This window comes from Saccopteryx bilineata, chromosome 3 (assembly GCF_036850765.1).
Source record: "Saccopteryx bilineata isolate mSacBil1 chromosome 3, mSacBil1_pri_phased_curated, whole genome shotgun sequence".
Classification (NCBI taxonomy): Eukaryota; Metazoa; Chordata; class Mammalia; order Chiroptera; family Emballonuridae; genus Saccopteryx; species Saccopteryx bilineata.
Window position 1 is genome coordinate 266072928 of NC_089492.1, and position 26548 is coordinate 266099475.

General features: G+C 48.8%; 2 protein-coding genes across 8 annotated transcripts in view; one reads left to right on the forward strand and one right to left on the reverse strand.

The window, feature by feature from the left end:
• Positions 1–5136: 5136 nt before the first annotated feature.
• On the reverse strand, positions 5137–13655 carry NCDN (neurochondrin). Of its 3 annotated transcripts, none has more exons than XM_066269710.1 (8): positions 13541–13655; positions 13202–13269; positions 12184–12324; positions 10136–11104; positions 9170–9411; positions 8413–8637; positions 7876–8018; positions 5137–6624 (listed from the first exon to the last, which is right to left on the reverse strand). In XM_066269710.1, the coding sequence occupies exons 2-8, from the start codon at positions 13232–13234 to the stop codon at positions 6188–6190; spliced, it is 2190 nt and encodes a 729-aa protein (XP_066125807.1). In that variant the 5' UTR covers positions 13235–13269; positions 13541–13655; the 3' UTR covers positions 5137–6187. The 3 variants fall into 3 exon arrangements, with proteins under 3 accessions (XP_066125807.1, XP_066125808.1, XP_066125809.1); XM_066269711.1 differs by adding an exon at positions 12457–12664 and having other exon boundaries at positions 13202–13609; XM_066269712.1 differs by lacking the exon at positions 13202–13269 and having other exon boundaries at positions 13541–13641.
• Positions 13656–13750: 95 nt separating this feature from the next.
• The window catches only part of KIAA0319L (KIAA0319 like), a 105699-nt gene continuing 92901 nt past the window's right edge, over positions 13751–26548 (forward strand). Inside the window, exons 1-2 of one of the 5 annotated variants that reach the window (XM_066269702.1) lie at positions 13751–13875; positions 18397–18566. In XM_066269702.1, coding sequence (XP_066125799.1) covers positions 18425–18566 — 142 coding nt within the window. In that variant the 5' untranslated portion in view covers positions 13751–13875; positions 18397–18424. Of the gene's footprint in view, positions 13880–14018; positions 14207–14614; positions 14747–18396; positions 18567–26548 lie in introns of those variants that run through there. The other 4 variants (XM_066269703.1, XM_066269701.1, XM_066269704.1 and 1 more) reach the window with 4 other exon arrangements.

Consider the following 26548-nt stretch of genomic DNA (forward strand, 5'->3'; position numbering starts at 1 on the left):
AAAAAAAAAAAAGACCATGAGAGCCCTGGCTGGGTAGCTCAATTAGTTAGAGCATCTTCCGCATATGCTGTTGTGGGTTCAATTCCAGGTTAGGGCACATACAAGAATCCACCAATGAATGCATATGTAAGTGGAAAAATAAATTGACTCTTCTCTCTCTCTCTCCACCTTTCTCTCTCTCTAAAATCAATAAATTAAAAAAAAAAACCACTTTAATAATTCTGGATGTTCAGACCAGGGCATAGTAGAAATAGTCGCAGCAAACACTGATTATAAGTGTGTGCCAGACTCTGTGCTAAGTACTTTATGAATATTGAGCTATTTAGCACTCACAAGAGCCCAGTGAGATAGTCCTATCATCCCTAGTCTCAGGTGAGGAAAATGAGGCAGAGGTGAACTGACTTGTCCAAGGTCAAACAGCTGATAATCAAGGCAGAACTGAGGGTAATCTGATTCCAGCCCTACTCAGTGCTCAGAATTTCTATTCTTATGCTGTGTTGCTTGAGACTCAGGTACCTAGAATTTGTCCTGACTTCAATTGACCTGTGATCCTGGGCAAATCCCTTTTCCTCTTAAACCTCAATTTTGCAACTTCAAGAACAACAAGAAAATAGGGGAGGACAGAGAGGACTAGATGTTTTCTTAGGACCCTGTCGTTGAAGTGGAAGATGAGAACGTAAAGATAAAAACATCAAGATAGATTAAAGGAGAAAGGGAAGTAGAGGAGAAAACATTAACCCATGAAATGTACATGGTGGAGACTTGCATGGGGTATCCCAGGAGGTACATGGTAGGGGCAGAGCTCAGTTCCGGCCATCTCAGCCTGGAGGGCTGTGGGAAAGGAGGAGGCTAACCCAGCCAAAGATTCATCACTAACTTCCTGGAAGTTGATAACAGCAGCTACAGTGGTGGATGAAGCAGAATTGGGTAGCTCTGTGACCTTTGTGCTCAGGAGAGATCAGAGGTCAGGAGTGTGTTTGTTTGTGTGTCTATATATGTGGGTGTGTGAGTCTGTGGTAAGACCACTCTTACCCCCACCCTCAACTTCAGTAAAGGACATCAGAAGTCAGGCTCCAGGACATGTTTTTGTGTGCCAATGCATGGCATGCAGGTTGGGAGAAGTCCGGCACAGCAAGGCTGATAATGCCCATGCCCAACTGTGGGGCTCCCCTTCTTTCTCCTGCAGGCTTGGGAAGGCCAGAATGACAGGACAAACTGCCTGTCCAGTGGCTTCCTTGGATTTCCACACCCTACTTCTTGGCAGCTTAACACACCCCCCTTTTAGCCTTATTCTCTTGTTCTGGTCACTTCCCAGTCTTTATTCTATTTCCTCTCTTTTAACCCACACCCTTAATGTCCGTTATTCATCCTCAGAATTGAAGCTTCTGCCTTTTTTTCCTATTTACAACAATCTTCAGAACCTCCTGAGTTCTGTAGTTCCATAAATGGCACTACTATCCTTCAAATAAAAAATAGAGTCATCCCAGACTCTGACACCCCCCCACACTTAGTTACTCCTCATGGAGCATTCATTTATAACCCTTAAACATCTCTCTCCACCCCTCTATCAGCACCTTAAACTACCTTACTTTTTGTGATAGACCACTAGTTCTCAAAGTGTGATTCCTGGACCAACATTACCTGCATCACCTGGGAATATTTTAGAAGTGTCAGTTCTTGGACCTCACTCCAAAAGAGCTGAATCAGTAACTCTAGGGGTGGGGCCTGGCAAACTGTTTTAATAAGCCTCTACAGTGACTCAGAAGCACTATAAAGTCTGAGAACCAATGCCTCAACTATTACAAACCTGCTAACTGGTCTCCTGCCTTCTTCATCCATCTCTCTTCTGACCCAATTCCAATTCTATTTAGCAACAGGAATGACTAGATCAGGCATACCCAAACTAAGGCCCGCGGGCCACATGTGGCCCCCTGAGGGCCATTTATCCGGCCCCCCGCCGCACTTCCGGAAGGGGCACCTCTTTCATTGGTGGTCAGTGAGAGGAGCACTGTATGTGGCGGCCCTCCAACGGTCTGAGGGACAGTGAACTGGCCCCCTGTGTAAAAAGACCATGTAACCTCTCTACTGAAAATTCACTGGGGCTCCCTGTGGCCCATCTTCAGGGAAAAAAAAAGCACTCTAGCCAGCATTCCAGGCTCTTTGCAGCTGCAACTAATTTTCCCTCCCTGCCTCATGGACTACTTCACAAGAAGATGAAAGGAGAAACAGAAAACGTGTTCTGCACTGGGTTTGGTGCATGGTAGGTGCTCAATGAATGCTTATTAAATAAATGATAAATGAGTGGGTGAATTTATGAATCCCTCAGTCTAGTGAGCAGTTGTATAGAAAGGCTTCATGTTAGCATGGCCTTGAATAGCTGGTCATAGAACCCAGGTTTAATCCAAGGAAGTCATCTCATCAATAAGTGATTTTGCTAATGCTAACCAGGGAGAAGGATGTTCTCCGTAGCCTGTTGCTGATTTGAATTCGCACAGCATTCACAAGGTCCTCCTAAAAACTTAAGGACATTATGGCTGTAGACTCTGTTGCCTTTCTCCTTCAGGGCCGAGGGACTCCTCACTTGGCATGGAGGAGGACCTTGCATGGTGTCCCACTTTGGGACACATGCACACATGTGGAGGCCTGGGATATGCATGGGGCACACATGCAGACATCCCTAGGTACATGGTACACACAACATGCACAGAGACATTCATGGGAAACACACATATAACATGGGAACACTACATATATTGACACATAGGTGCTCACGTTCCAACACACATAGACTCCCATTTGGCACACTTGGCATATTGCTCTTCCCCCAGCTCAACATTTCCCCTCTCTTTTAAAAAAATGAGTTTGCTTTTGGACTTGAATGTAAAGAAAAAACTCAGGCCTGCCTCCTTTCTTATTGACAACCACTTTCCTCCCAGCCTCGGACAGCCTCCTTCCTGCTCTGGGCCTGGCCGCGCACAGGGTGGAGGAACTCTGGCACAAGGAGATGCTTACGCTCCACCTTGTGGTTAGACTTCACAACTGCATCTTGGGTCTCCTGTTTCTCCCTAGAAGCTGGATTATCAGGAGCCCGCTTGGCCTCTCCAAATTAGCCTAACCCCCTCCGATTCCGGAGTCAGAATTCTCGACCATCCCTCACTGAAGTACAGAAGAGCTCAGTCTGCCTTGTTGGGAGGCTTCCTTCAGTGTTTGGCTTCCCCACTGCATGAGGGAGGGTACTTTGAGAAGCAGGGACCATGCGTGGTTCCCACTTGCTCTGGGGCCCTTCTTTTTGCACTTCCCTAGATGACCTCAAGCACTCCCACGACCTAAGGACCCTCTCTATACCGACAATTTATAAATCTGTTGCTCACTCAGACCTATCTCAATTCCAGAGCACAGAATGCAACTGCCCCCTGAATATTCCACAGGTAGCACAAATGCACCATTAGAGCTTATATTTTGTTTTATTTATTTATTATTATTTTTTAGATTTTATTTATTCATTTTAGAGAGAGAGAGAGAGAGAGAGAGAGAGAGAGAGAAGGAGGAACAGAAAGCATCAACTCCCATATGTGCCTTGACCAGGGAAGCCTGGGGTTTCGAACCAGCGACCTCATTGTTCCAGGTCAATGCTTTTACCCACTGCGCCACCGCAGGTCAAGCTAGAGCTTATATTTTGCACAGACCTGTTTCCCAGTGTTCCCCATGGACAGTAAATGGCCTTATCCACTCAGAGGCCCACATCAAGAATCTGGAAGTTATCCTTGGCTCTTCATCCCTCTTCACTTCCAATTAATCACCAAGTCCTATTAAATAACTCCTGCCTTTATTTTCTCCATCCTCACTGCCACTGGCAGTGTAAGTTCAGACTTACTGCCTCCCCTCTGAGCTCCGTGTCTCAGTTGTACCTCTTGCAGCTAACCTCATCTTAAATGCAAACCGGATCACGTCCAATCTACTTGAAAGTCTGCAGTCTCAGCATAATCTCATATCTTGTAAGATCTGGTCCATGTCCACTGGTCCAGCCTTATCTTCCACATTCCCCACTCACACTTTCTACCATAGCATTAATGACCTACTTGCAGTTCCCAAGCTTGCATGCCTTCATACCTGCTGTTCCTCTGCTCGTCTGCCTGGCAAGCCCTACTCACCCTCAGGTCTGAGCAAGTACTTTTACTGGACTTACTCAGCCAGGCCGAGGGGCTCTCAGGCTCCAGCCATGCTTTGTTCAGACCCCTCTAGAACAACTGGTTATACCTTTAGGAGCTGTTTGTTGCCTTGTCTGTTTTCCCTCTAGATTTTAAGCTGCTTGAGGGTGGGATATGTCTTTTCATATTTTTCAGGGACCTCAAGGAATCCATGCTAAGAACATGACTTTCAGTGCATCCAACAAATAAATGAATGTTCCTTTCTATCTATGCGTAGCCAACCATAAGCAGGCACTTAGGACATGCTCAGTGAATGCTTGGAGGCTTGAGGGCCTATGTGAAGAGTCTGTAGAGTGCTAAGGCTGTGGGGGCCTGGAGCTGGTCTGGCCCACTCTCATAGCTTTGAGTGCTCTGCTCATCTCCTGCTGAAGATTCAGGCCCTTCCCCTTCTCACTTGGTATAGAACAGAGATGAACAGCTGGTTGCCTGAAAGCCACATTTAGCCTGCAGGTGTTCTGTTGGGTTGACTTAAAAAAATATCAACATTTGAAAATCAGATTTCACATAAAAATTAGGATTTCTGAATTCTCTTTAAAAACTGGAGGATGTGGCAGTGCCACTTGGCAACAACCTCCTGACACAGAGGAGCAGCACTTCATTGATACAGAAGAGCACCAAGGCCCTCTCTAGGCCTGGTCACAGGAGTCTGCGTTCCTGCTCTAGCAATAAAGGCTGTGGGCTGAGAAGTCAGATGGCCTGTGTAGAGTCTTGGCTCTGGCACTCAGTAGCTGTAATGCCCTGAGCAAATCACTTATCCATGTCTAAGTTTCTCTACCTGTAAAATCAGGATAATAATGCCTGATTCTTGGGTGGGCTGAATAACACTTGTGTGCTTGGCGGGGCTCGTGTTCAGCAAATGGTAGTTGTGAGCCGCTGGGACCTGGGAGAAAGTTCAGGACAGACTACACAGGAGCCATCTTGTCACCAATGAACATTTATTGAGTGTCCACATGTGCACAGCTTTGAACTTGGCGATCACAGAACGCACTGGGGGAGGGAAGGGGGGAGGAAAGCAAGGAATCAGGTGTGTGTGTGGGGGTCCCCCTGGGTTCATAAGAATGGTGGTCCCTGCTGGAGTCGCCAGTCGCGTCTCTGCAGAGAAGTCATAAGCAGGGGCGGGATTTAAAGCCAGGCACCATGATGGAGATGGGGTGCAATCACTAGGGAAACATGCGGTTTCTGGGGAAGTGTCCCTCCAGCCAGGCCAGATGGCACCAGGGGGACAAATCAGATGCTCAGGTGTCCAAGCAGGGATAAGGACAGGCAAAATAAATAACCCCCAACCCTCATCGTTCATTCTGCTGCAACACGACACAAAAGCATAGCGACTAGGCCCAATGGCTTCTGGGTCCCCTCAAGGAAGGTCGGGTGGAAAATTCTCCACCTCCCCCATCCCAGGACTGTTTGCCCCAGCTCTCCCTGGATGGATGGGCATTTCAGACCTTGTCATTGAAGCTGATAGGAAGAACTACAATGTCAATGGCCTGAGCCTGCTCTCTGCCCAAGAGGGCCAAGGACAAGAATCAAACGTCTAATTTAAAGGATGTGGACCTGGGAGGCCAGAGGGGCACCACAGTCTAGGGGAGCTCACACCCTGGCCGGCAGGGCATATGGGCTGAAGTAGCCAGCTCTGCCAGCCCTGTCCCACCCTGGGCCTCCCTCCTGTGGGGGAGCCAGACAATGGGCACAACGACACCTAATGCCCCCTCCCTAGGGGCTACTCCAATCTTCCCCGACCTGGCAGGGACAGCCATGTTGATTTCCAAGATAATTCCTGCCCCTAAGCGGCCCCAGGGGCGGGACGCAGTTCCTTACACTTAAAGGGTGGGCACCATGCCCCTGCCCTTGAAAAAGCCAGAAAGCTGGGGTGTTTGGGGGGGGAGTTTGGGGAGAAGATCCAGTTTGGGGGCTTCGGGGAAGATGCCTCCACCGTCCTTCCTCACTGCCCACCCCCGGGTCTGTCCCCAGTGGACACCCCCTCAGGGCTCTGACAGGCATTGCTCCAGGGCGGCCATGCGGTAGTGGCTGGCCGTCTCCTCACCCGCCTGCAGCCTCATGGCCTCCCGGCACAGCCGGTTGGCCCGTGCTAACTCCACCAGGACACCCTGATAGGCAGCCACCATCTCAGGCTTGACGGAGTTGGGGCTGACACTGCCAAGCAGCTGGAGCAGCTCCTGTGGCCAGCGGGAGCGCAGGGCAGCGGGGGCCAGCCAGGGCAGGAGCGGCACGCAGCCTGTGAAGGCCTGCATGCCCAGGAACCAGAGCTCCTGCAGATCAGCCCAGATGCCCTCGTAGTCAGGGGACAGGGCCAGCACGGCCTGGTCTGAGCCAGGTGTGGCCCGTGCCACGTGGGACTGTGACAGGAAGAGGATGGCTGCCGCAAAGAAACCTCTGGATGCTGGTGTTCCCTGAAGAGCTGGAAGGCAAGAAGGCGCCATGAAGCAGAAGGGCCAGCTGCTCTGCCAGACCTTTACTGTCCCTTCCTGTGTGGGCACTCAGGGAGCCAAAGCGTAGCGTGGAATCAGCCTTCCTGAGTTCCAATCCTGCCTTTGATTTCACTGTGTGACCTGAGGTAATTCAGTTTTCTGGGTCTCATTTCTTTACTTGTAAAATAGGGCCTGTAATGGTGCAATAATCTTAGAAAACTGCTGTGAGAATTAAAATGTAATAATCTTGGTACACTCGACCTCATAGTCAGACCTTCCTATGGTCTGAGTAGGGATGGGAGCCTCTGCTGGGCCTAGGGCTCAACAGGCTGAGGAGGTTGAACCAATTTGATCCTTGGGCCAGAAGAGGGAGCAAGAAGGGCATAGGAGCTGGGGACCTGGCTTTGCTTACCTGCTGGGCTGGGAGTCACCCCTGCACTGCACTCTTTCCTGGAGGCTATTAGTCTAACTTTGGTGACTTCTGTAGGTGAACCAGCACTGGGGCTCTACTCAGGGCCTGTGTGGATGCTGGTTGGGACTGACGAAGTTCGGGGGCCAGAGAACAGGGGGGCTCCTCTTCCTATTGCTGAGTACTACCCTGGGATCCTCACAGGGAACAGAGGCAGCTGAGGGTATGGGCTCAGTACACCCCGTTCTCAGGCATCTGCTTAGCTCCTCCAACCTGACAGATGGGGCACAGGGAACAGGCAGGGACAGAGGGACCCAAGCAGACACCCACAGCCAAAATGGGAGACACAAGGGGCTGGCAGAGGCTGGAGGGGAGGCCCCTCCCCCTGCACACAGCCAGAGTAAAGCAAGCTGGGGAGAGGATCTGTGCAGGGACACCGAGCCCTGACGCCTGTAAGAGGGGAGGTGAGGTGCCGAGCAGAGAAAAACCTCAATGGAGAGAAGCTGGGTTTCTGACTCAAGGCTGGCGGTGGCCCCACCTTGAGAACACTGGGTTCAGATTCCTTGGGCTGCTGATTTCCAGGTGCCTGTGCCTGCACTTCTGAGTAGGCCTACACTTACACCCACCAAACCTTGCCTTAAGTCCTCAGAAGGAAGAGAATGTCATCATTTTGGGGAGAAGGGTGGGGTGGGGGATGAAGACATACTTCAGAGAGTACCTCTGGATTGGAAAATTCTGTTAAATCACTTCCTGAAAATGGTGACGTGCCCCGTGGCTGGCAGGTCCACTCAGGCCGTCTGCCCTATCCACTAGGACTGTTTCCAGGCCTTACCTGGAGAGGTGCTAAGGAGCCGAGCCATGAGGAGGCCCAGGGTGGCCACGTTGGCAGCTAGAAGCAGCCTTCCCTGCTGCTGCACTAGTGCGGGCAGTGACGTCATCAGGGTGTTCATAAGGGATGTGAAGCAGGCATCTCGCCTGGGGAGAAAGGGAAGTAAAGAGAGAGGAGTTGGTGGTGGGCGAGTTTCACAGAGCCAGACCAAACCCTGGGTAGACCTGGGACCCTGGGCTCCCAGCTTCAGCAGGCCGGGATTTGGCAAGAAATTAGGCCGCAGGGTGGAAAGTTAATTTTGGGTCCCATTCATGCCACCTGGGGAGTAGAGACTGGGTTATAAGTGGAACAGGTGGACATGCCCAGAGAGGTTCCAGTGATGCCACATCCTTGTGTGGGTTTGTTCTGTCTATCCTGAGACCCTTTCATTCTAACATGAACAGGAACCCATAGGCACAGGGAAGCCAGCAGGAGAGGGAGATTTAAGGCAAGCTTGAGCAGCAACCCCCTTGTTTCCTCCTCCCTCCTCCCTGGGCTCACTTGATCAACCCTGGTGCAGTGACCACGAGGTTGAGGAAGATGTGGCAGCAGGTCTGCAGGCCGATCTCCACGCTGTCGGGCAGCACTGAAGTGTCATGGCCAGGGGATGTGAGTTCCCACTGCTGCAGGAAATACTTGCACAGAAGTGAGGGTGCCCCCTCCTTGATCAGGATCTCCCGAGGCCCATCTTCAACTGTCAGGTGGCACCAGCCGGGCAGGAGAAGCCTGGGAGTGTGGAAGGGACAGATGTGTGAGCAGTGGGGAGAGATTCTTTTTTGGGGGGCAACCCACCTTAGAGAAAATGGAAGTAGAGGAGAGGAGGACACAATCTCATAGATACCACAGAGAAAGTACAAGCTTTGAAGCTGCACAGGCCTAGACTCAGATTTGGGCTCTGCCACAAGGTGAGTGTGAGCAAGGGACTTTAACCTCTGTGTCTCACTTTTCTCACTTATTTCACAGATTTGCTGTGAGAACCTAATGAAATTGTTTTAGTGAAGGGTTTAGAAAAATGCCTGCCATGATATTCAACAAGCATAAGTTCTCTCCTCATGGAGAAAGCTGAGGTTGGCAAGTGAGACTTGGCAGCCCAAGAGTCCTGTGGGAACAAGCCCTCCCAAACAGAAATAATCCTCCAGGCAAACTCATGCCCTAACCAGGAAGCCTGGCACAGCTCAGTTTTGGGGAGAGGAGGTGTCTCTGTGTTACACTTTCCTTTAAAACAGTCTGGCCGGATCGAATGGAGCTTCAGACTCACCGGAGAGCATCCCCTGGCCAGGTAGGCCCTGGGGTGGTGGGGGAGATGGCCAGAGTGGCCACCTGCTGGGAGAGGTCACTGGCTTCTTCAGCCTCCTCATAGAGGGTCTTGGCATAGCGAACGAGGAAGGGCAGCAGTTGGCAGACCTCCTTGCGCAGAGATGAGGTCTCCTCGGCCAGCCAGGCACCCAGGATCCGCACCGAAGCAAATACAAAGGGCTCCTTCTGCTTCTCTGGCCCCACCTGTTGCCACAGGAGCCCATGAGATGGAGCAGAACCAGAGCTCCTCCCTTGCCGGGAGAGCATGCCGGCCAGCCTTGGAATAACCTAATCAGAAGGGAATTCTGGCCTGGGAGCCCTTTAAAGGCGGGCCGTGGAAGCATGCCTGCTGAGCCAACCAGACTTCAGCTATCATGCCTCTGCACTTGCTGAGACAACTAGCATTTCCCCTGTCCTGCCACTTCTATAATATCTCAGGGACAGAAGGAAACTCAGAGGTCCAGAGCTAAGTAAACATTCCCTCTACAGCAACTCTGACCTGGTAGGAGTTAGCTGAACCTCTGCAGAGGGCCAGACCAGGCAGCCCTGCTCCTTTCCCCAACAGGGTTACAAGTGTGTATATTCATTTGTGTAAAACAATGCTATAGATTGAGCAGAACAGACAGCTTCGATTGTGTGTGTACGTACTGGGGGGAGGGCTGTGAGTGGGAGGTTGTGGTGTTGTGCGTGTGTGTACTGTGATGTGAGTGCACATATGGTGTGTGGTAAGGCGCCTGTGTGGAGGCACATGGAGGAGAAAGGGAGGCTCGGTCACACACTACTCCCGGGAGTGCTGCAGAATTTGCCCTCGGTAAGAGCATCTTCGCTGTCTACCCAGTACACGGAGGTGCAGGAGCTTTACTTCCCCCTTTTCTTGCCTTCTGGCTCCCCCCACACTGGCTGCCCTCTGTGGGCATTGCGCCCTCACCTGCTGCAGGTAGTGGATGACAGCCCCGATGGCCTCCTTCATGATGCTCACAAGCTGCACCTTCTGTGGCTCCTTAAGCAGTGACTGCTCACAGCGGGTGCATTCCTGGATCCCCAGCTCCATGAGGGCATAGCAGGCTGTCACCACATCCTCTTTTACCTCTGTGCCCGTCTCCTCCAGTGCCAGCCGTACCTCCACGCACGCCAGATTCACCAGCAGGGCCAGGAACTTGCTCCCGGAGCTGCCCGCCGGGATCCAGTCGGAGCCACAGGCGTGTGCCAGGCGGGCTGCCAGCTTTAGTGCGGGGTTGCGCTGCCAGGAGCTCAGCTTGCTGCCGAGGATGCGTGCCAGCCCGGCCTGCAGATCCCGATGGCATTCAGAGGGCACGGTTGTCGGGGGCAGAAAGAGAGGCAGCAGCTGGCAGAGCTCAAACTTGCTGGCATCCTCAGCTTTCTGGAAATCTTCACTGAGGCCCCGCAACACGGCCAGCAGGTCAGGCTCTGCCTCCTTCCAGCACTGTGTCTCGGCAGCAGCCAGCAGCCCCACCAGAAGTGCTAGGGCCTGGTCAAAGCCATAGCCATGCCCCAGGTATGCCTGACACAGGGCAGACACGGTGCCACCAGCAATGAGGTGTCGGGGCCCACGGGGTGTACCTGCCACAGCTGTCAGGCACTGGTAGGTGTCATCAATCATGGAACGGCGGGCAGCATCATCAGGGTCCCCCCGGGTTGTGAGGAAGGTGCTAAGGATGGGGATCTTGTTCAGGACCTGGGGATGGGCGGCCAATTCAGGGTCGCTGCAGAAGCAGGCCAGCAGGGCCACGCCCAGGGCTCGGAGAACGTGGTCAGGGCAGCCATCCGGCGCCTCCTTGGTGGTCAGGAGACGATTGGGGAAGGTGAAGCCCACGGCATCAAAGATCCGCCGCCGAGTTTTGGCATCGATGTCACCTGCTTTGACTGCCTTGGTCACCTGAAGTGGGGTATGTGCTATCAGCAGGATGAAGGAGTTTGCAAAGACTGTCCCTTGCACCCTGGGACTTTGGCCCTAGCAGGATTAGGTTATGTAATGGGACTCACTCTGGGGTCAGGAAGCTTCCTAGAGGTCATTTCATCCAGCTCCTTCCTTCTCCCTGGAGACAGATAGGTGTGACCTCTAGGATCTCTCAACTATGATTATCTCCGTGGAAGGGAGGTCCAGGGCTCAACTATTCGTTCTGCTGTTTCATCACCTGGTCAGTTGGGAAGTTCTTCCTGATGTCTAATCTAGATGCCCACAACCTTAGTTGGAAGGGGCTTAGAACTCAGTGTTTAAAATCCTCCAAGGATTTAGAGTCCATTCCTAATTGCTCCCTCCAGAGAAGTGTTTCTGATCCATTTCTGCCACCTTCTCAGGGGAAATGGCTCCTGTGTCTCGCCGCTCTGCCTGTCAAAACATTTCCCCTTACATTTCACCTAAACACCTCCTCTGCTGCAGTGTGAGCCCTTGACTCCAGAGCCTTCTCCCTGTTGCCATGGCAAACAAGCAGCGGCTGTACTCCCTCCTCCCTTCACCCCCCCACACTAACCCCCCCTTTCCAGCACTGCAGCTCTTGCTCTGCTGTCCCCAGCTTGGGTTCCTCCAACAGGATTAAGCCCAGAACCAGCTCTCTTAACCTCAACCTACCTGCTGCTATCCTAGCCATCCCCTGGGACCCCTTCCCAGTCACTTCCCGTCCTGCTAGTCTCTCTACCCCCAGATCATCCCCGGCCCTCCAGTACTCTGCACTAGTTACTACCTGCTGCTGTTACCCTATGAGTCAGCTCCCATCTGCTCTGGGACACCCCAGAGAGCAGACCCAGGCAGCCTCCTCCAAGGTTCCTAGAGCCACAAGCATTATTTACCCCATTCTCCCCTTTGCCCCTGTACTCAGCCCAAGGAGGCGTCCTAGGTCTACTTTGTTCCAGGGTTGCCAGCATCACCTATGTATCCTCGGGGACTTGCTGACCCCATTCCTAGGGGGCCCAACCACCCAGCCCTTCCCACCTCCCAATTTTTAGTCAGCTCCTTACTAGCAGCAGGGCTGCAAATTGCTCGCTGTCATTCTTGGCCTCACGGAGGGCTCCCAGGTAGCGCTCCAGGGTGGGGTTTCGGCCCTCTGCCTGATTCAGAGCTGGCTCACAATCCGAGGCCATGATGCCCGTCTTGCCCAACTGTGAACACAAGAGGGACTGAGCATCCCTCTGCAGAGGAGGGGCGGGGGTGGGGGTGGGAGTGGAAGATGGAAGGAGGGATTAGCACAGGAGGAGGGGAGGATCAGATGGGATGGGCTCCTCAGGACTGACCTCCTCCCTTTAAGGGGCTGGACCTTCAAATCTTTAGGGGTGAAGGGACCCTAGTCCAAGGTCACCTCCAGGAAGAAGAAGCGAAAGGACCATGCATCCTGCTGCTCAGTTGGACAGCTCTCCTCACCAGTCTCCTGAGGGTGAGAGGGGGCTGGCCCCGCTGTTCAGCTGTCCCCTGGCATCAGAAGCCTAGTTTTATCTCCCTCCACTAAGGCACACAGGGAGAGAGTGGAGAGGACAGACAGGTAGGAATGGAGACATACAAGGGTGAAGTTCGATTATCCGCACTCGGGTTAACAAGAGGGAAAAGAGCGTCCTAGGTTTCCTCTCCCCTCCCTTCTTCAGAAGAGGCAGGACACAAGCCTTAGCTGAGGTGAAGATGCAGGGCGCTGACCAGGGAAGGCTTGGAGGCCCCTGTGGGGCCCCACCCTCCAGCCAGGGCTCTTAGTCGCCCCCTCCCCCCCCGGGGCTCCTTGCCTCCTCTCCTTTCCCTCCCTCAGGCAGAAGCTGAAGCAGCAACAGCAGCAGCAACAGCAGAAGAAGGAGCAGCAGCCGAATTAACCCCTTGCTCTCCCTCTCCTCGACCTCCCCGCCCCGCTACCAGCCTGTGGATGCTGGCAGGGGCTGGAGAAGCAAGGAAGGGTCCCGGGTAGGTCCCAGGACAACGGAGAATCCAAAAGCCGGATAATCGAAGCGGGGTTGCTGAGATGGGGAGAAGGGGAGGAGGGTTCCTGGCGGTCACCACCTGTCCCGCCGCAGCCAGGTCACAACACGACATTGATGAAGTCACGACAGAGCGGCGATGAGATCACACTTCACGATGGCGCGGTGATGTCACGGAGAGATCACGGCAAAATCACGACATGGGACAGCCCCCAAAGATGACAGGGCAAATTAAAAAAATATATAGCTATATATTAAAAAGAGCTGTGACAAAATGGAGTCTCGACAGGGCACGATGATGTCGCGATATGGCGCGATGGAGTCACGATAGGGTCCCCTGGGTGTGTCGGCGTCGATCAGCGCCGGCTCGGAGAGGCCCCGGCTGGGGTGTAGGGGAGGGCCTGAAGGGGGCTGAGCTCACCAGGCTGCGGCCCCGAGCTGCGAAGTCTTCTCCGAGCGCGATGCTCCAGGAGCTTGAGGCCGCTGCTCACGCCGCGTTGCCCACTCCGGGCTCCAAGCTGCTGCAGCTCCACCCCCACCCCCGCAGAGCTCTCGACCAATCCTCGGAGGCTTCACTCCAGGCTCTGGCCAATGGCACGGCGGGGCGCTAAGCCGTAGGGGGTGGTGCCGTTGTCGCCATCTTGCTTGTGGGTATTGCCCGAGTCTGGGACCCCGGGCTTGTGCAGGGCAGGCGAAGGTGCAGACTGCCTCTGAAGAGCGAGAGGCAACAGCCTGAAGGCTCAGATTCCTTTGCCCGTAGGTAGCTCTACTTCCCGGCACTGTCTCCCTTCCCTTTCGAGCTCGTGGCTGCAACTGGGCTTCCGGGGGGGTGGGGCAGGAGGGCTTGTTTAGCGTGAAGAGTGTATTTCCGGGTTGAGCCCCGGGAGGTGTGGGGGGGCGGCGTTTCCGGTCGTGGTCGCTGTCCAGGGAGGCTGAGGCGAGGGGAACTGCCGGGTGGGAAACCTGCACTACATTCTTCCTCTTTCTCCTCCTCCGGGTGAGGGGAGCGGAGGTTGGGGCCCCGACCCCTATGGACCGGGAGGAGGCTCCCGAGAACCGGGGCCCCGCTGTGTGGCCCTGAGCCCCGGTAGGTGGCCGGAGGCGGCTGGCTGCGTGGCGGGGGACCACGAGCTCAGGGGAGGGGCCAGCGGGACGGGCTATTTCTGAGGGTGCGCTGGCCGGGTGTTGGGACCCGGTGGTGGCGCTTCTGGCCCTGCTAAGGGCAGCCAGCTGCTTCTGGCTTTACAGGTGCGGAGCTGCATCCCGCTTCTTTCAGGCCGGGGCCTTGTCCTGCAGCTCCCTCTATCCCCCGGCAGACAGACCAGCTGTCTTAACTCCCTCGACTTCTGCAGCCTCGTCCTTAGCTGCTGTCTCTAGTGTTTGCTGTTTCCACCAAGATAGAAAGTTGATGCAGATTAAGGAGGGCGGGGCTGAGCACGACGTGTAAATTACGATGCGAAACCTGCCTTATCCAGGACTTGGACAATTATACCCACAGAGGGGCCCTGTGGTGGCTGCAGGGAGCACAAAGGTGAAATGAAGGAAGTCCAAGGAGAAGACTTCTGGCGGAATTGCAGGAAAGCTTTGCCTTCGCTTACTGCATGGTGCCCAACCGACCATAGATGCAGTAGGTGAAGAACATTAGCTGACTCTTGAGCTTTCTTGTGTGATTAACAAACTGGAAGCTAGGAACAAATGGGAAAGACAATCCTCCCCACCCCCCCGGAACAATCTGTTCATTTTCCCAGCTATTTGGAAAACAATGTCTGCAAATATAAGCAAAGCTATTCATGACAGTCTGTTCTGTAACTTTCCCAAATATCAGAATTTTTTTAAAAAGGGAACTTTATTCTTGATTACTCACACCAGCTGAATAGGCTGTTTCAGAGCTGCTCTGTCGTTACTCAAAGGTATCTTATTGCTGTGTACATAAATGGAGTTCCACCTATGTAGCTGACAGACTGAACTATGATACATTCCCCATCAACCTGAAGTATTAAGTAAACATTACCCCCTGCTCTGTCTGAACAGCTGCTGCAACAGAGTGCTTTTATTTCGGGTGTATTTGTAACGCCCCAAATGCCAGAACTACTTCACGCTTTTCTAGGTTTTCATTTGTCAAATGTTGTGGGGGTGTGTGTTCTTTCTCTGGGCAGTTACCTTTGATTCCTAATCAGCCATTTGGATCTTGGTGATGTGTTGTTGTTCCTGCCCTGGTCAGCAAACCTCTGACTGGACCCTAGCAGTGATTTGTGCCCTTGGATTACTGTAGGTTTCCTAGGAATTCCTAGTTGGGAGTTCACAGGAAAATAACTCTGCCTCTCTCTTATGCATGGTTTGTAAGACATTGTACTTCTAATCAGCCTGCCAATCCAACGGTGTTTTATTATTCCTCTTTTCAAAACCTATTCATTTTTTTAATGTTTCTCTCGCCCACCTGTCATGCTGTTGATGACAGGTGTTGAGTCACCTTGAGTTTAAAATCCTTTTGTGGTAGACAGAAATGTGTTGGGTAAAACACACACACACGCACACACGCACACTCACCATTATATCTTGGGAGGCTAGAAAAGTTGCCGGATATACTTTCTTACTTAGGCTCCGTTTATTAATCTCTTGAGCATGTCTCTGTTCCACACACCTTCCTGCCTCCTGTTCCCTAACATACAACTACAAATAATGAGAAATAGGAAAGGATGGAGGTGAATAAGAATTATGAAGTCCTTCAGATGCTTAAGGCTCAGTGAGAGCCTCTTCTTGGTTGGACATTATCTCAGTTTTGCAGCTGTGTGTGTGCTTGTGTCTGTTTCCTGGTATTAGTACTGGTATCCAGTCCACACAATGCCAATCTCTCTGTATGGTGGCAGGTGGTGGAGGTAGTCAGACTGTGCCATTTGCCAGATGTGGATGATAGGTGCACATTTAGGACAAAATTTTTGAATTGTTTCTTTAGAACTCGATCAACCCTTGTAATGATGCCACAATTTACATAATATATGGAAATTGTGCAAGAGAAAAGAAACTGATGGAAAATAATTTTTTCCTTCTGGAAGGGACCCAGAGGTGGCACTTCTGGCCCAGCTAGGACAGCAAGCTAGATTCTAGAGTGGCCCTTAAATTCTAGAGTAGCCAGCACAATGTTTAGCATATAATAGGAGCTGCATAAATATTTGTTGAACGTATATATATGACTTCAAGTCAGGAATTGCAAATGATTCTGTTGGTCAGGAGGTAACATCGAAGTATAAATTAAATACTTTTTTTTTTTTTTTTTTTTACAGAGACAGAGAGTCAGAGAAAGAAATAGATAGGGACAGACAGACAGGAACAAAGAGAGATGAGAAGCACCAATCATCAGTTTTTCGTTGTGGTACTTTAGTTGTTCATTGTTTGCTTTCTCATATGTGCCTTGACCGCGGACCTTCAGCAGACCGAGTAAGCCCTTGCTGGAGCCAGCGACCTTGGGTCCAAGCTGGTGAGCTTTGCTCAAACCAGATGAGCCCACGCTCAAGCTGGTGGACCTCGGGGTCTTGAACCTGGGTCCTCTGCATCCCAGTCTGATGCTCTATCCACTGCACCACCGCCTGGTCAGGCATAAATTGAATACTTTTTTTTTTTTTTTTTTGTATTTTTCTGAAGCTGGAAACGGGGAGAGACAGTCAGACAGACATGTGCCCCACTGGGATCCACCCGGCATGCCCACCAGGGGCGGCGCTCTGCCCACCAGGGGGCGATGCTCTGCCCCTCCGGGGCATCGCTCTGCCACGACCAGAGCCACTCTAGTGCCTGGGGCAGAGGCCAAGGAGCCACCCCAGCGCCCGGGCCATCTTTGCTCCAATGGAGCCTTGGCTGTGGGAGGGGAAGAGAGAGACAGAGAGGAAGGAGGGGGGTGGTGGAGAAGCAAATGGGCGCTTCTCCTATGTGCCCTGGCTGGGAATCGAACCCGGGTCCCCCGCACGCCAGGCCAACGCTCTACCGCTGAGCCAACCAGCCAGGGCCTGAAAACGTTTTTAAGATAATGGTGAGGACAGTAGCAAACTGGAGAGTGTATGCCCTTCCTAAAGACAATCACATTAACTTTTTTTAAATTTAGTGAGAGTAAGGGAGGTCAGAAACAGACTCCCACATGCACTGGGTTGGGGATCCACCCAGCAAGCCTACCAAATTAAAAAAAAAAAAAGAGAGAGAGAAGCCTACCTGGGGGCGATGCTCTGCCCATCTGGGGCCCTTGCTCCATTGCAACTGGAGTTGTTTTTTAGCACCTGTGGCGGAGGCTGTGGTGCTCAGTGCCTGGGACCAACTTGCTCCAATTGAGCCATGGCTGCAGGAGGGGAGGAGAAGAGAGAAAAAGAGAAACGGGCCTGACCAGGCGGTGGCACAGTGGATGGGGCATCAGACTGGGATGCAGAAGACCCAGGTTCAAGACCCCAAGGTCACCAGCTTGAGCACAGGCTCATCTGGTTTGAGCAAGGCTCACCAGCTTAGACACAAGGTCTCTGGCTCGAGCAGGGGTTACTCAGTCTGCTGAAGACTCACGGTCAAGGCACATATGAGAAAGCAATCAATGAACAACTAAAGTGTCGCAGCAAAAAACTAATGATTGGTGCTTCTCATCTCTCTTTGTTCCTGTCTGACTGTCCCTAACTATCCCTCTCTCTGACTTTCTCTCTGTCTCTGTAAAAAAATAAATAAATAAATAAAATTAAAAAAAGAGAGAGAGAGAGAAACGGGAGGAGGGGTGGAGAAGCAGATGGGTGCTTCTGTGTGCCCTGACCAGGAATTGAACATGGGACATCCACACGCCAGGCTGACACTCTACCGCTGATCGAACCAGCCAGGACAACATTTTTTTAAAAAACACAGTTACACAAAACCTTCAGGTCCGGTCTCTTCTCTTCATAGATAAGAAAATGTATTTGGTCAAAGTCACAAAGATCTCAGCAGACCTGGAACTGACACTCATCTTTTTTTCTTAAGCTGGTACTCTTTCCATTCTTCCACATAGATGATTTTGCTGTTAGACTAGCAAATAATGGAATATAAGGTGTTTCGGTTTTACAGTGGATTCATTTCACATCCCTTGCTATGTTTTTATCTTGATAATTATAGGCTATGTCAAAGCTCAGGTTTAAAATTTATGGGCAGAGATGAGCAGTGACAGACAGACTTGAAATTTTTCTTCCCCCCAAATTTATCATGTGCTCTATCTAGCCTTCCACATTTCTAGGAATCAATTATTAATTACTTGGCATATAATTTCTTTTTCTTTCTTTCTAGTGCACTGATTCTGCCTATCTGGAAGGCCATGGAGAAGAGGCTGGGAGTCAAGCCAAGCTCTGCTTCCTGGATTTTATCAAGATTTTGTTGGCAGACAGCTGTGAAGTGGTTGAGAAGCCTGCACCTGTTTTATACTTGCTTCTGTTTCAGTGCTCTGTGGTTGTCAACAGGTACCATTTTCTTTACAGATTTAAGATTTTTAAAAAGGGCATTTGGTGTGAGTCCTTCGGTTCATTTTAAAGACTAGTAGGAGGCAGAAATGCAGTGTGCTAAGTGACAGAAACAGCCTGTTGGTGGACAGTTTGTTGGAATTGTCTATTTTGTTTGAAACTAAAATTAAATTAAGTTCTTTCTCATATGGTAGAATTTGCACGATCATTCTGAGATTTGCTGAAGGTATAATGAAAAGGTATATTTGCTGTTCAAAGTTGGACAGACCCGGGACCTGGAGCTGGAGTAGGATGTTTCCATTTAATAACAATAAAACCTTGAGCAAACTACCTGTTGTCTATAAGGAAGGATAAGACCTTTCTCATAGCTTGATTTGTGAGATAACAATTAAATAGTGTAGTACAGCACTGTGAACACAGTTGCTTAATAAGTGATACTTTGCTTCATTTTCTTTCCTAAAGGAATCAACATAACGGGGAGAACGTGTTCTTTGCTTTTTCCATAGAAACGAGCTATGCTGATAGATTTCATAAAATATGTTTTCCTCCTAGAGATTATTTCACTAGGCTAGAGCCTCTTGCCAGAAAAGGGTGCCAAGAGGCTAGATTTCAAAGAATATCCTTTCTTTCCATCTTCTCCTCCTTCAGTTCTTTTGTTGACATTGTTTCTTTCAGAGTATGAAATGTGAGAAAATAACAATTTGAGAAAGACTTCTGAGTATGCTGCCATTCTGGGCAGTGACCAAAAACCTCTGTTACAGAGACCACTGTCTGGGATAACTAATCAGCCTTTTGCTGCTATGGTTACAAAGGTTTCTGTTACTTTCCTAAAGGAAACAGTGGTCATCATCTTGAGACTCAGGTAATTACTGTATTTAGCAATTTCAGTAACATCAGCTTTGGGGTTTTTGTTGTCTTGCAGTGGTGGTTGACGATTGCATAATTACAGCAGTAGAAATTGCAGTTGACAGAAAGCTGACCTAAATGTTTTTTACCCAGATGATGCTTTGCTGGGACAGCTATTTCAGGCCAACATTTTATGTAAGATCATTTGAATTAAATAACTACCGATTTAGCACCATCATTGTAAGAAAACCACATTTTTTGGAGTGCACCTACTGCATACTAGATCCCTGGTTATAAACATTACAAAAACAGTTTTCTTCTCATTTTATAAATAAGGAAGTTGAGTCCCAGAGGGGCAAAATGACTTGACCAAAGTCTCATAGCAAGAACATGACAAGGCCAGCATTCTAAACCCAGGTTTGTCCACTCTAAAACTCATGCTCTTTTTATTCTGCTACTGTGCCTTCCAACCATAGGGGATCTTTTGGAGGACCAAAAACAATTTCTTACACTCAACCATGATAAGCAGCTTGTTATTTGAGGGATTCCAAGTACAGGGGAGGAAGAAGCATTTCAAGTTTTTCTTACTTTTCAGTCTAACACTTGCTTAGATATAGTACTATGGGTTCGTTGGGCTAGTCTTAGTATTCCTTGAGCTTGGTGCTTAAAAACATTATCCTAGTGAGCAGATTATGTATAAATGTGCAAAGGTGGTATTGTTAGGAGTGATTCTGGTGGAGATTAGATTGTATTGCTCCCATTGTAGGGAAGTTTGGGGCTTTTACCATGGAAGAACCAAGAATCAGGTGTGTTTAAACTGAAGGAGCATGCAAGCAACACATGACAGATTTATTATATATTTTAGTTTATTAGATCTCTTTGTAATCAACTTTTTATTTATTTATTTATTTTAATCAACTATTTATTTATTTATTTATTTATTTATTTTTCATTTTTCTGAAGCTGGAAACAGGGAGAGACAGTCAGACAGACTCCCGCATGCGCCCGACCGGGATCCACCCGGCACGCCCACCAGGGGCGACGCTCTGCCCACCAGGGGGCGATGCTCTGCCCATCCTGGGCGTCGCCATGTTGCGACCAGAGCCACTCTAGCGCCTGAGGCAGAGGCCACAGAGCCATCCCCAGCGCCCGGGCCATCTTTGCTCCAATGGAGCCTTGGCTGCGGGAGGGGAAGAGAGAGACAGAGAGGAAAGCGCGGCGGAGGGGTGGAGAAGCAAATGGACGCTTCTCCTGTGTGCCCTGGCCGGGAATCGAACCCGGGTCCTCCGCACGCTAGGCCGACGCTCTACCGCTGAGCCAACCGGCCAGGGCTTAATCAACTTTTTAAAAACCACAATCCTAATAGAAAAAATGAATAAAGGACATAAGAGAGTATCATAAATAAGAAATTAAAATTACTTATAAGCATTTTAAAAATATTCATTCTCATTACTAACCAAAGAACTGAAGCTGAAAATGAGAAATTCTGTTGATCCATCATGATGATGAAGAATAATGTAAAAATATCTAGTGCTGCCAATGGGTGATGTGGTTGGCCTCATATTGTGCCAGGAAGTTTGGACAGAAAGCTTTTTGGCATAAATATCAAGTTCTTTTAAAAGGTTATGTTCTTGGCCCTGGCCCATTGGCTCAGGTGATAGAGTGTCAGCACAGTGTATGGCTGTTCTAGGTTTGATTCCCTGTCAGGGCTCACAGGAGAGGCGACCATCTACTCTCCCCCTTCCCTCTCTCTCTTCCCTTCCTGCAGCCATTGCTCGATTGGTTCCAGCGCATTGGTCCTGGGTGCTGAGGATGGCTCCTTAGAGCCTGTGCCTCAAATGCTAAAAATAGCTCGGTTACAAGCATTGCCCCGTATGGGCAGAGCATCAGCCCCAGACGAGGGTTGCTGGGTGGATCCTGGTCTGGGTGGATGTCTGTCTATCTCTCCTCCTCTCACTTGGAAAAGAAGAAAGACTTTTTGACTTAGTAATTCCTCTTTTAGGAATTTATCTCAAGGACACATTCAGAATGAGAGTATTCATCAACACTCACTTATTCTATGTTGCAAAACCTTGCCACAATTTCCCTATAGTTGAGGGTGGTGATTGTTGGGCAGTTGTATTCTCTGGCAACAAGAATGCAAGAACAGGCACAAAAGAATGCAACAGCCACTTTTCTGTAAGCAGTTTAGTGTTGTTGGCAGATACAGAGCAAAGGTGGAATGGCAGCTCCTGAAGGGGTAGCTGGTGACCAGGTCATGAAGGATCTTGTATGGCATGAAAAGAAACTTTGATTTTAATCTTTATAGGTAGGTGGTCTACAAATTTTCTTGATTATGCACTCTAATCCATAAGAAAAGTTGAGGATATACCTCAATATATGTTTATTCATACATTATATCAAGTACCTTTATAGTAATGTCTTATATATATAAAGAGAAGCCAAAAACAAATTTAAAGTGATCAACTAAAAAAATGTATAAATAGTGCTAATATTTTCTTTCCATACCCCAGTGGTTTGTCTTGTGTACCTCTTATAAGCAAGCATTCTACTTTAGAAATCATTGTTTTAGGGAATTGGGAGCTATTGAAAATTTTAAGCAGCCTGACCTGTGGTGGCGCAGTGGATAAAGTGTTGACCTGGAATGCTGAGGTTGCTGGTTCAAACCTCGGGCTTGCCTGGTCAAAGCACATATGAAAAACAACTACTATGAGCCCTGGTCGGTTGGCTCAGCGGTAGAGCGTCGGCCTGGCGTGTGGGGGACCCAGGTTCGATTCCCGGCCAGGGCACATAGGAGAAGCGCCCATTTGCTTCTCCACCCCCCCACTCCTTCCTTTCTGTCTCTCTCTCCCCCTCCTGCAGCCAAGGCTCCATTGGAGCAAAGATGGCCTGGGGGCTGGGGATGGCTCCTTGGCCTCTGCCCCAGGCGCTAGAGTGGCTCTGGTTGCGGCAGAGCGACGCCCCGGAGGGGCAGAGCATTGCCCCCTGGTGGGCAGAGCTTCACCCCTGGTGGGCGTGCCGGGTGGATCCCGGTTGGGCGCATGCGGGAGTCTGACTGTCTCTCCCCGTTTCCAGCTTCAGAAAAATACAAAAAAAAAAAAAAAAAGCAACTACTACGAATTGATGCTTCCTGTTTTTCCCCTCACCCCCTTCTCTCTCTCTCTCCCCCTCTCTTTCTCCTTTCTTTAAAATAAATAAATAAATAAAATCTTAAAAAAGAAAGAAAATTATAAGCAGAATAATAATACTGATACATTTCTAGAGGATTTTACTGGGGTATAGAAGAAAGATAATGGTGGGAATGGGAGTAGGATGCAAAGGGGAGGGATGTCAAAGCTAGAATAGGGTGTCTATTAGGAAGTGAATGGAGTAGTCCAGGAGAAAATTGATGAGGGGCTGTTTCCAAGGAATCTCTCTCTCACTGAAGGCAGTAATTTCACTCAGTTTGAAGTACTGTAGTACTAAACAGATGGGTAGAATTTAGGAGTTCTGTAGTAAGAGATTAGAGGAAGTTATTACTTTTTAAAATTGAGATATAATACAACCATCTAATTCCAGAACATTTTTCTTATTCCCCCCCCCAAAAAAAAAAACCCTGTACTAATTAGCAGTCACTCCTTGCTCCTCCTTTCCTATAGCTTCTAGAAACCACTAATCTCCTTTCTGACTCTGGATTTGCCTATTCTGGACATTTTATAAACATGAATTCATACAGTATGTGGTCTTTTGGGTCTGACTTCTTTCACTTAACATAATGTTTTCAAGGTTCATTCATGTTGTAGCGTGTATCAGTACTTCATCCTTTATCATGGCTGAATAATATTTCATTATATGGATTTACCACATTTTGTTTATATACCTAGGAGTGGGATTGCTGGCTCATATGGGAATTATGTAGTTTTTGTTTTCTGTAGAGCTGCACCATTTTACATTTCCACCAGCAATGTATAAAGGTTCCAGTTTCTCTGTGTCTTCACTAACATTTGTTATCATCTTGACTTTATAATTATAGTGGAAGAGGTTATTAAGGTTTAGAAAAATCGGGGGGGGGGCTTCATGGAGGAAATGGAATTTGGCTTCTGCATAATACATATCCAATTTGCAGACAAACACAATAAGACACAAGGACTGGTAAAACAACCAGGTGGATACAATTCATTCATTTATTCATTTTTTAAAATTACATATTAATTCAACAAATACTTATTGAGCCAGGCATGTTCTTGGTGAGGAATCTCTAGCCAGGTCACTGACTTGGTCTTCCCACACTGAAACTTTCTGAGAGAGCAGACCACATGTGCTGTTCCCATTTTCTCCCCTTAGTCCTCTGGCTTCTGCCCAAACCTTGGCTTTTGCCAAGACTTTTAGTTTTTACCTTACTTAACATCTCTGCTGCATTGGGCCCTTTTGCTTACTTCTTTCTTGAGACTCTTTCTTCAGTTGCCTTAAGTTATACCAGGCTTTGCTTTCTTTTCCTTTCAGCTGAGGCATTACACTTTCTAATTATTCTTCCCTAACTCCCTTCTTAGCTTGCCCCTTAAATGTTTTGTTCTTCAGGGTTCTGTTTCTATCCCTTTTTGTCTCACTCTGTGTTCTCTCTGGGCAATCTCATTTCCCCCCATAATTGTAACCTGTGTTCCCACTACTCCCTATCTATAACTGTTCATTCACTCCTCTCTGAATTGCAAACCACGTAGCCACCTCTGTGTTACTACACATCTCTTAACTGGATGTCTCACATCTACCTCTAATTTAATATATCAGAACTGACCCCATGATCTTTTACCCCTCTTCCTTCATTTTTATCCCCTATAATGGTGAAAAGGCCTCCTCCACTCATATTCTGAGGTAGAAATCCCTGAGTCACCCTATACGCCTTTCTCTCCTCCACATTCGAATCACTGTTTGTGGAGTGCCAGCTCACGTTTCCAGGCAGAGTGTTTCATTCTGCCGCACATGTTGTTATCATTCTGCCTGATGATTCTGGTTTTGTAAACATCAGCTCCTTTGTAATGCTTTCCCTCAGTCCCCTGATTTGAATGTTCTCCTAGTGTCTATACACCTATTATCATACACCAGATTATATAACTATATATTATATGTGGGGTTTTAGGCTTTGGGAGGAGAGATTTTGAGTAGGTCTTGCTCTAGAGTGTGACCTACTATAAGATGAAGACTTTCTGGTGTTTGCTGATCTACAGTGCTAATGTGATTCCTTTCCTCTTGCCGAGCTAGAATTCCAAATCCTACCTCCTTTCCCCAGCACTGGGTGGCCTCTGGTGATTCTGTTTCCCTCTCAGCCCTTAGCATCTACTATCTGATAAACCTCAGGTGTTCTAGCCCTGTGCCCTTTACATCCCACCCCTCAGCCTGGCAGAGGACCCTTCCAGTGGGCTTCTGGGGCCCTGCCCCCTCTTTTCACAGCTCCTTCCTCATTAGTGTCTTACCACTCAGATCTAGCCAAACTCAGATCTCTGCTTCTTGGGCTCTGTTCTGTCTGGGTTCCAGGTTTCTGTGCCCTGGTTGGGAAGTTGTCCCTAACAGAGAACGGGCAACTTTATGGCTCACTTCAAGTTTACCGTCTTGTAAGGGTTGTAGCCTTGCACTGCCTCTTATCTTCTAAAAACTGTTGTCTTGTATATTCTGTCCAGTTTTATAGTTATTTATAGTAGATGGTGAATCTGATACCAGTTACTCCATCATGGCTGGGAGCAAAAGTCCACTGTGATTACTTGCTTATGTGTCTGCTTCATGAAAATGTCTTACTTGTAGTTACATACCTAGCAGCTTGATACATCAGAGGTAACAATAAAGGTTTGTTGGGTTAACCTAAAGATAATGCTGGAAATAGCACCACATTGGAATATACATGTTAAGGAGACTCATTCTTTCCTACTCTGGTTTTCAATCTTAGCCCATTAATGGCATGTTACTATCCAGGAGGGAGTAATTTTGGAGGGAAATTTTTGCTCTTTTTTTCCCCCTTTTTCTCTGGTTCTCTTCATGAATAGAGATTGATTTTTGGTGAGATTGGAAAAGCATTCTGTTGTCTGGAATGGCCATTCTTCAGGATTTATATGTATTCTCTCCCTGCCATGTTCTGACTGGTCTGCCCTTGCGAGGGCAGTCTGCATTTGTCCAATTGAGTAAATTTCATTCAGCATTAGAAAGTATTAGAAAGCCCATTGTGATTGTACATCTAAACTATGTTCTCCAGTCACCTCATCGCTTCTTATAAAGATGATATTTTGATCTCCATCTACCTCTATTTACGATGTTTTGTTGTTGTTGTTTCTAATTAGTCCCAAAGTCTAGGTGGGAAAGATTAAATTATCACCCTCAAACTCCACAGAGACTGCAGATGGGACAAAGACAGCTCCCGGTTGTTCAAGAAGTCTTTTCCCCACTACTCATTCTCTTACTGATCTGACCTTATAACTGCTTGTATTTGCCCCTGGCAGACAGAAGGTACCTGAACTCATTTCTCCTTTGCCCCTACCCTTTGCCCCTACCCTTTGCTTGTTCCTTGAGGGCTGTAGCCCCTGTTGTACCAGTCAGATCAAGTAGAATCTTTTTCCTTTAAGAGAATAATATATTTTGAACATGCATCAGTCTTATCTTCAGGAGAAAAGCATTTTCAGGAGACTTTTTAGGTGGCATTATATCTCTGCTCTTCTTGTATATGTTGGGCACCTAATTTAAGGCAGATGACTGATGGAATATATCTCATTGCAGTGAGCCTTCAGCAGGAACTTTCTCCTGCCAAACTGTCCTACATTCTTAACTACATTGCAGTACAGGAAGGTAATAAATTATTAATCCTAAATCTGTCTTCTCAGATTGTAGGATAATGACTTGAGTACATGGCAGCTGGGGGAAGGTAGAGTGTTCTGGCTGTTAACACAAACCAGGCAAGTTTTTTTATTCTAAAATTCAGCTAACATTGAGCCAGTCTGTTGTGTCTTGTTATATCACAATTTAATTGTGCTAAGCAAGACCAATCAGAATCCTCTAAAGTTAGCTTCTCTCCCAGTGAAACAAAGTAATTGTCTCATGCTTAAATACTTTTTAGTAAAAGATAATCATCTTAAGTTCTTCTCTCCATCTTGGAAAACTATAATTTTGGTGGGTTCTTT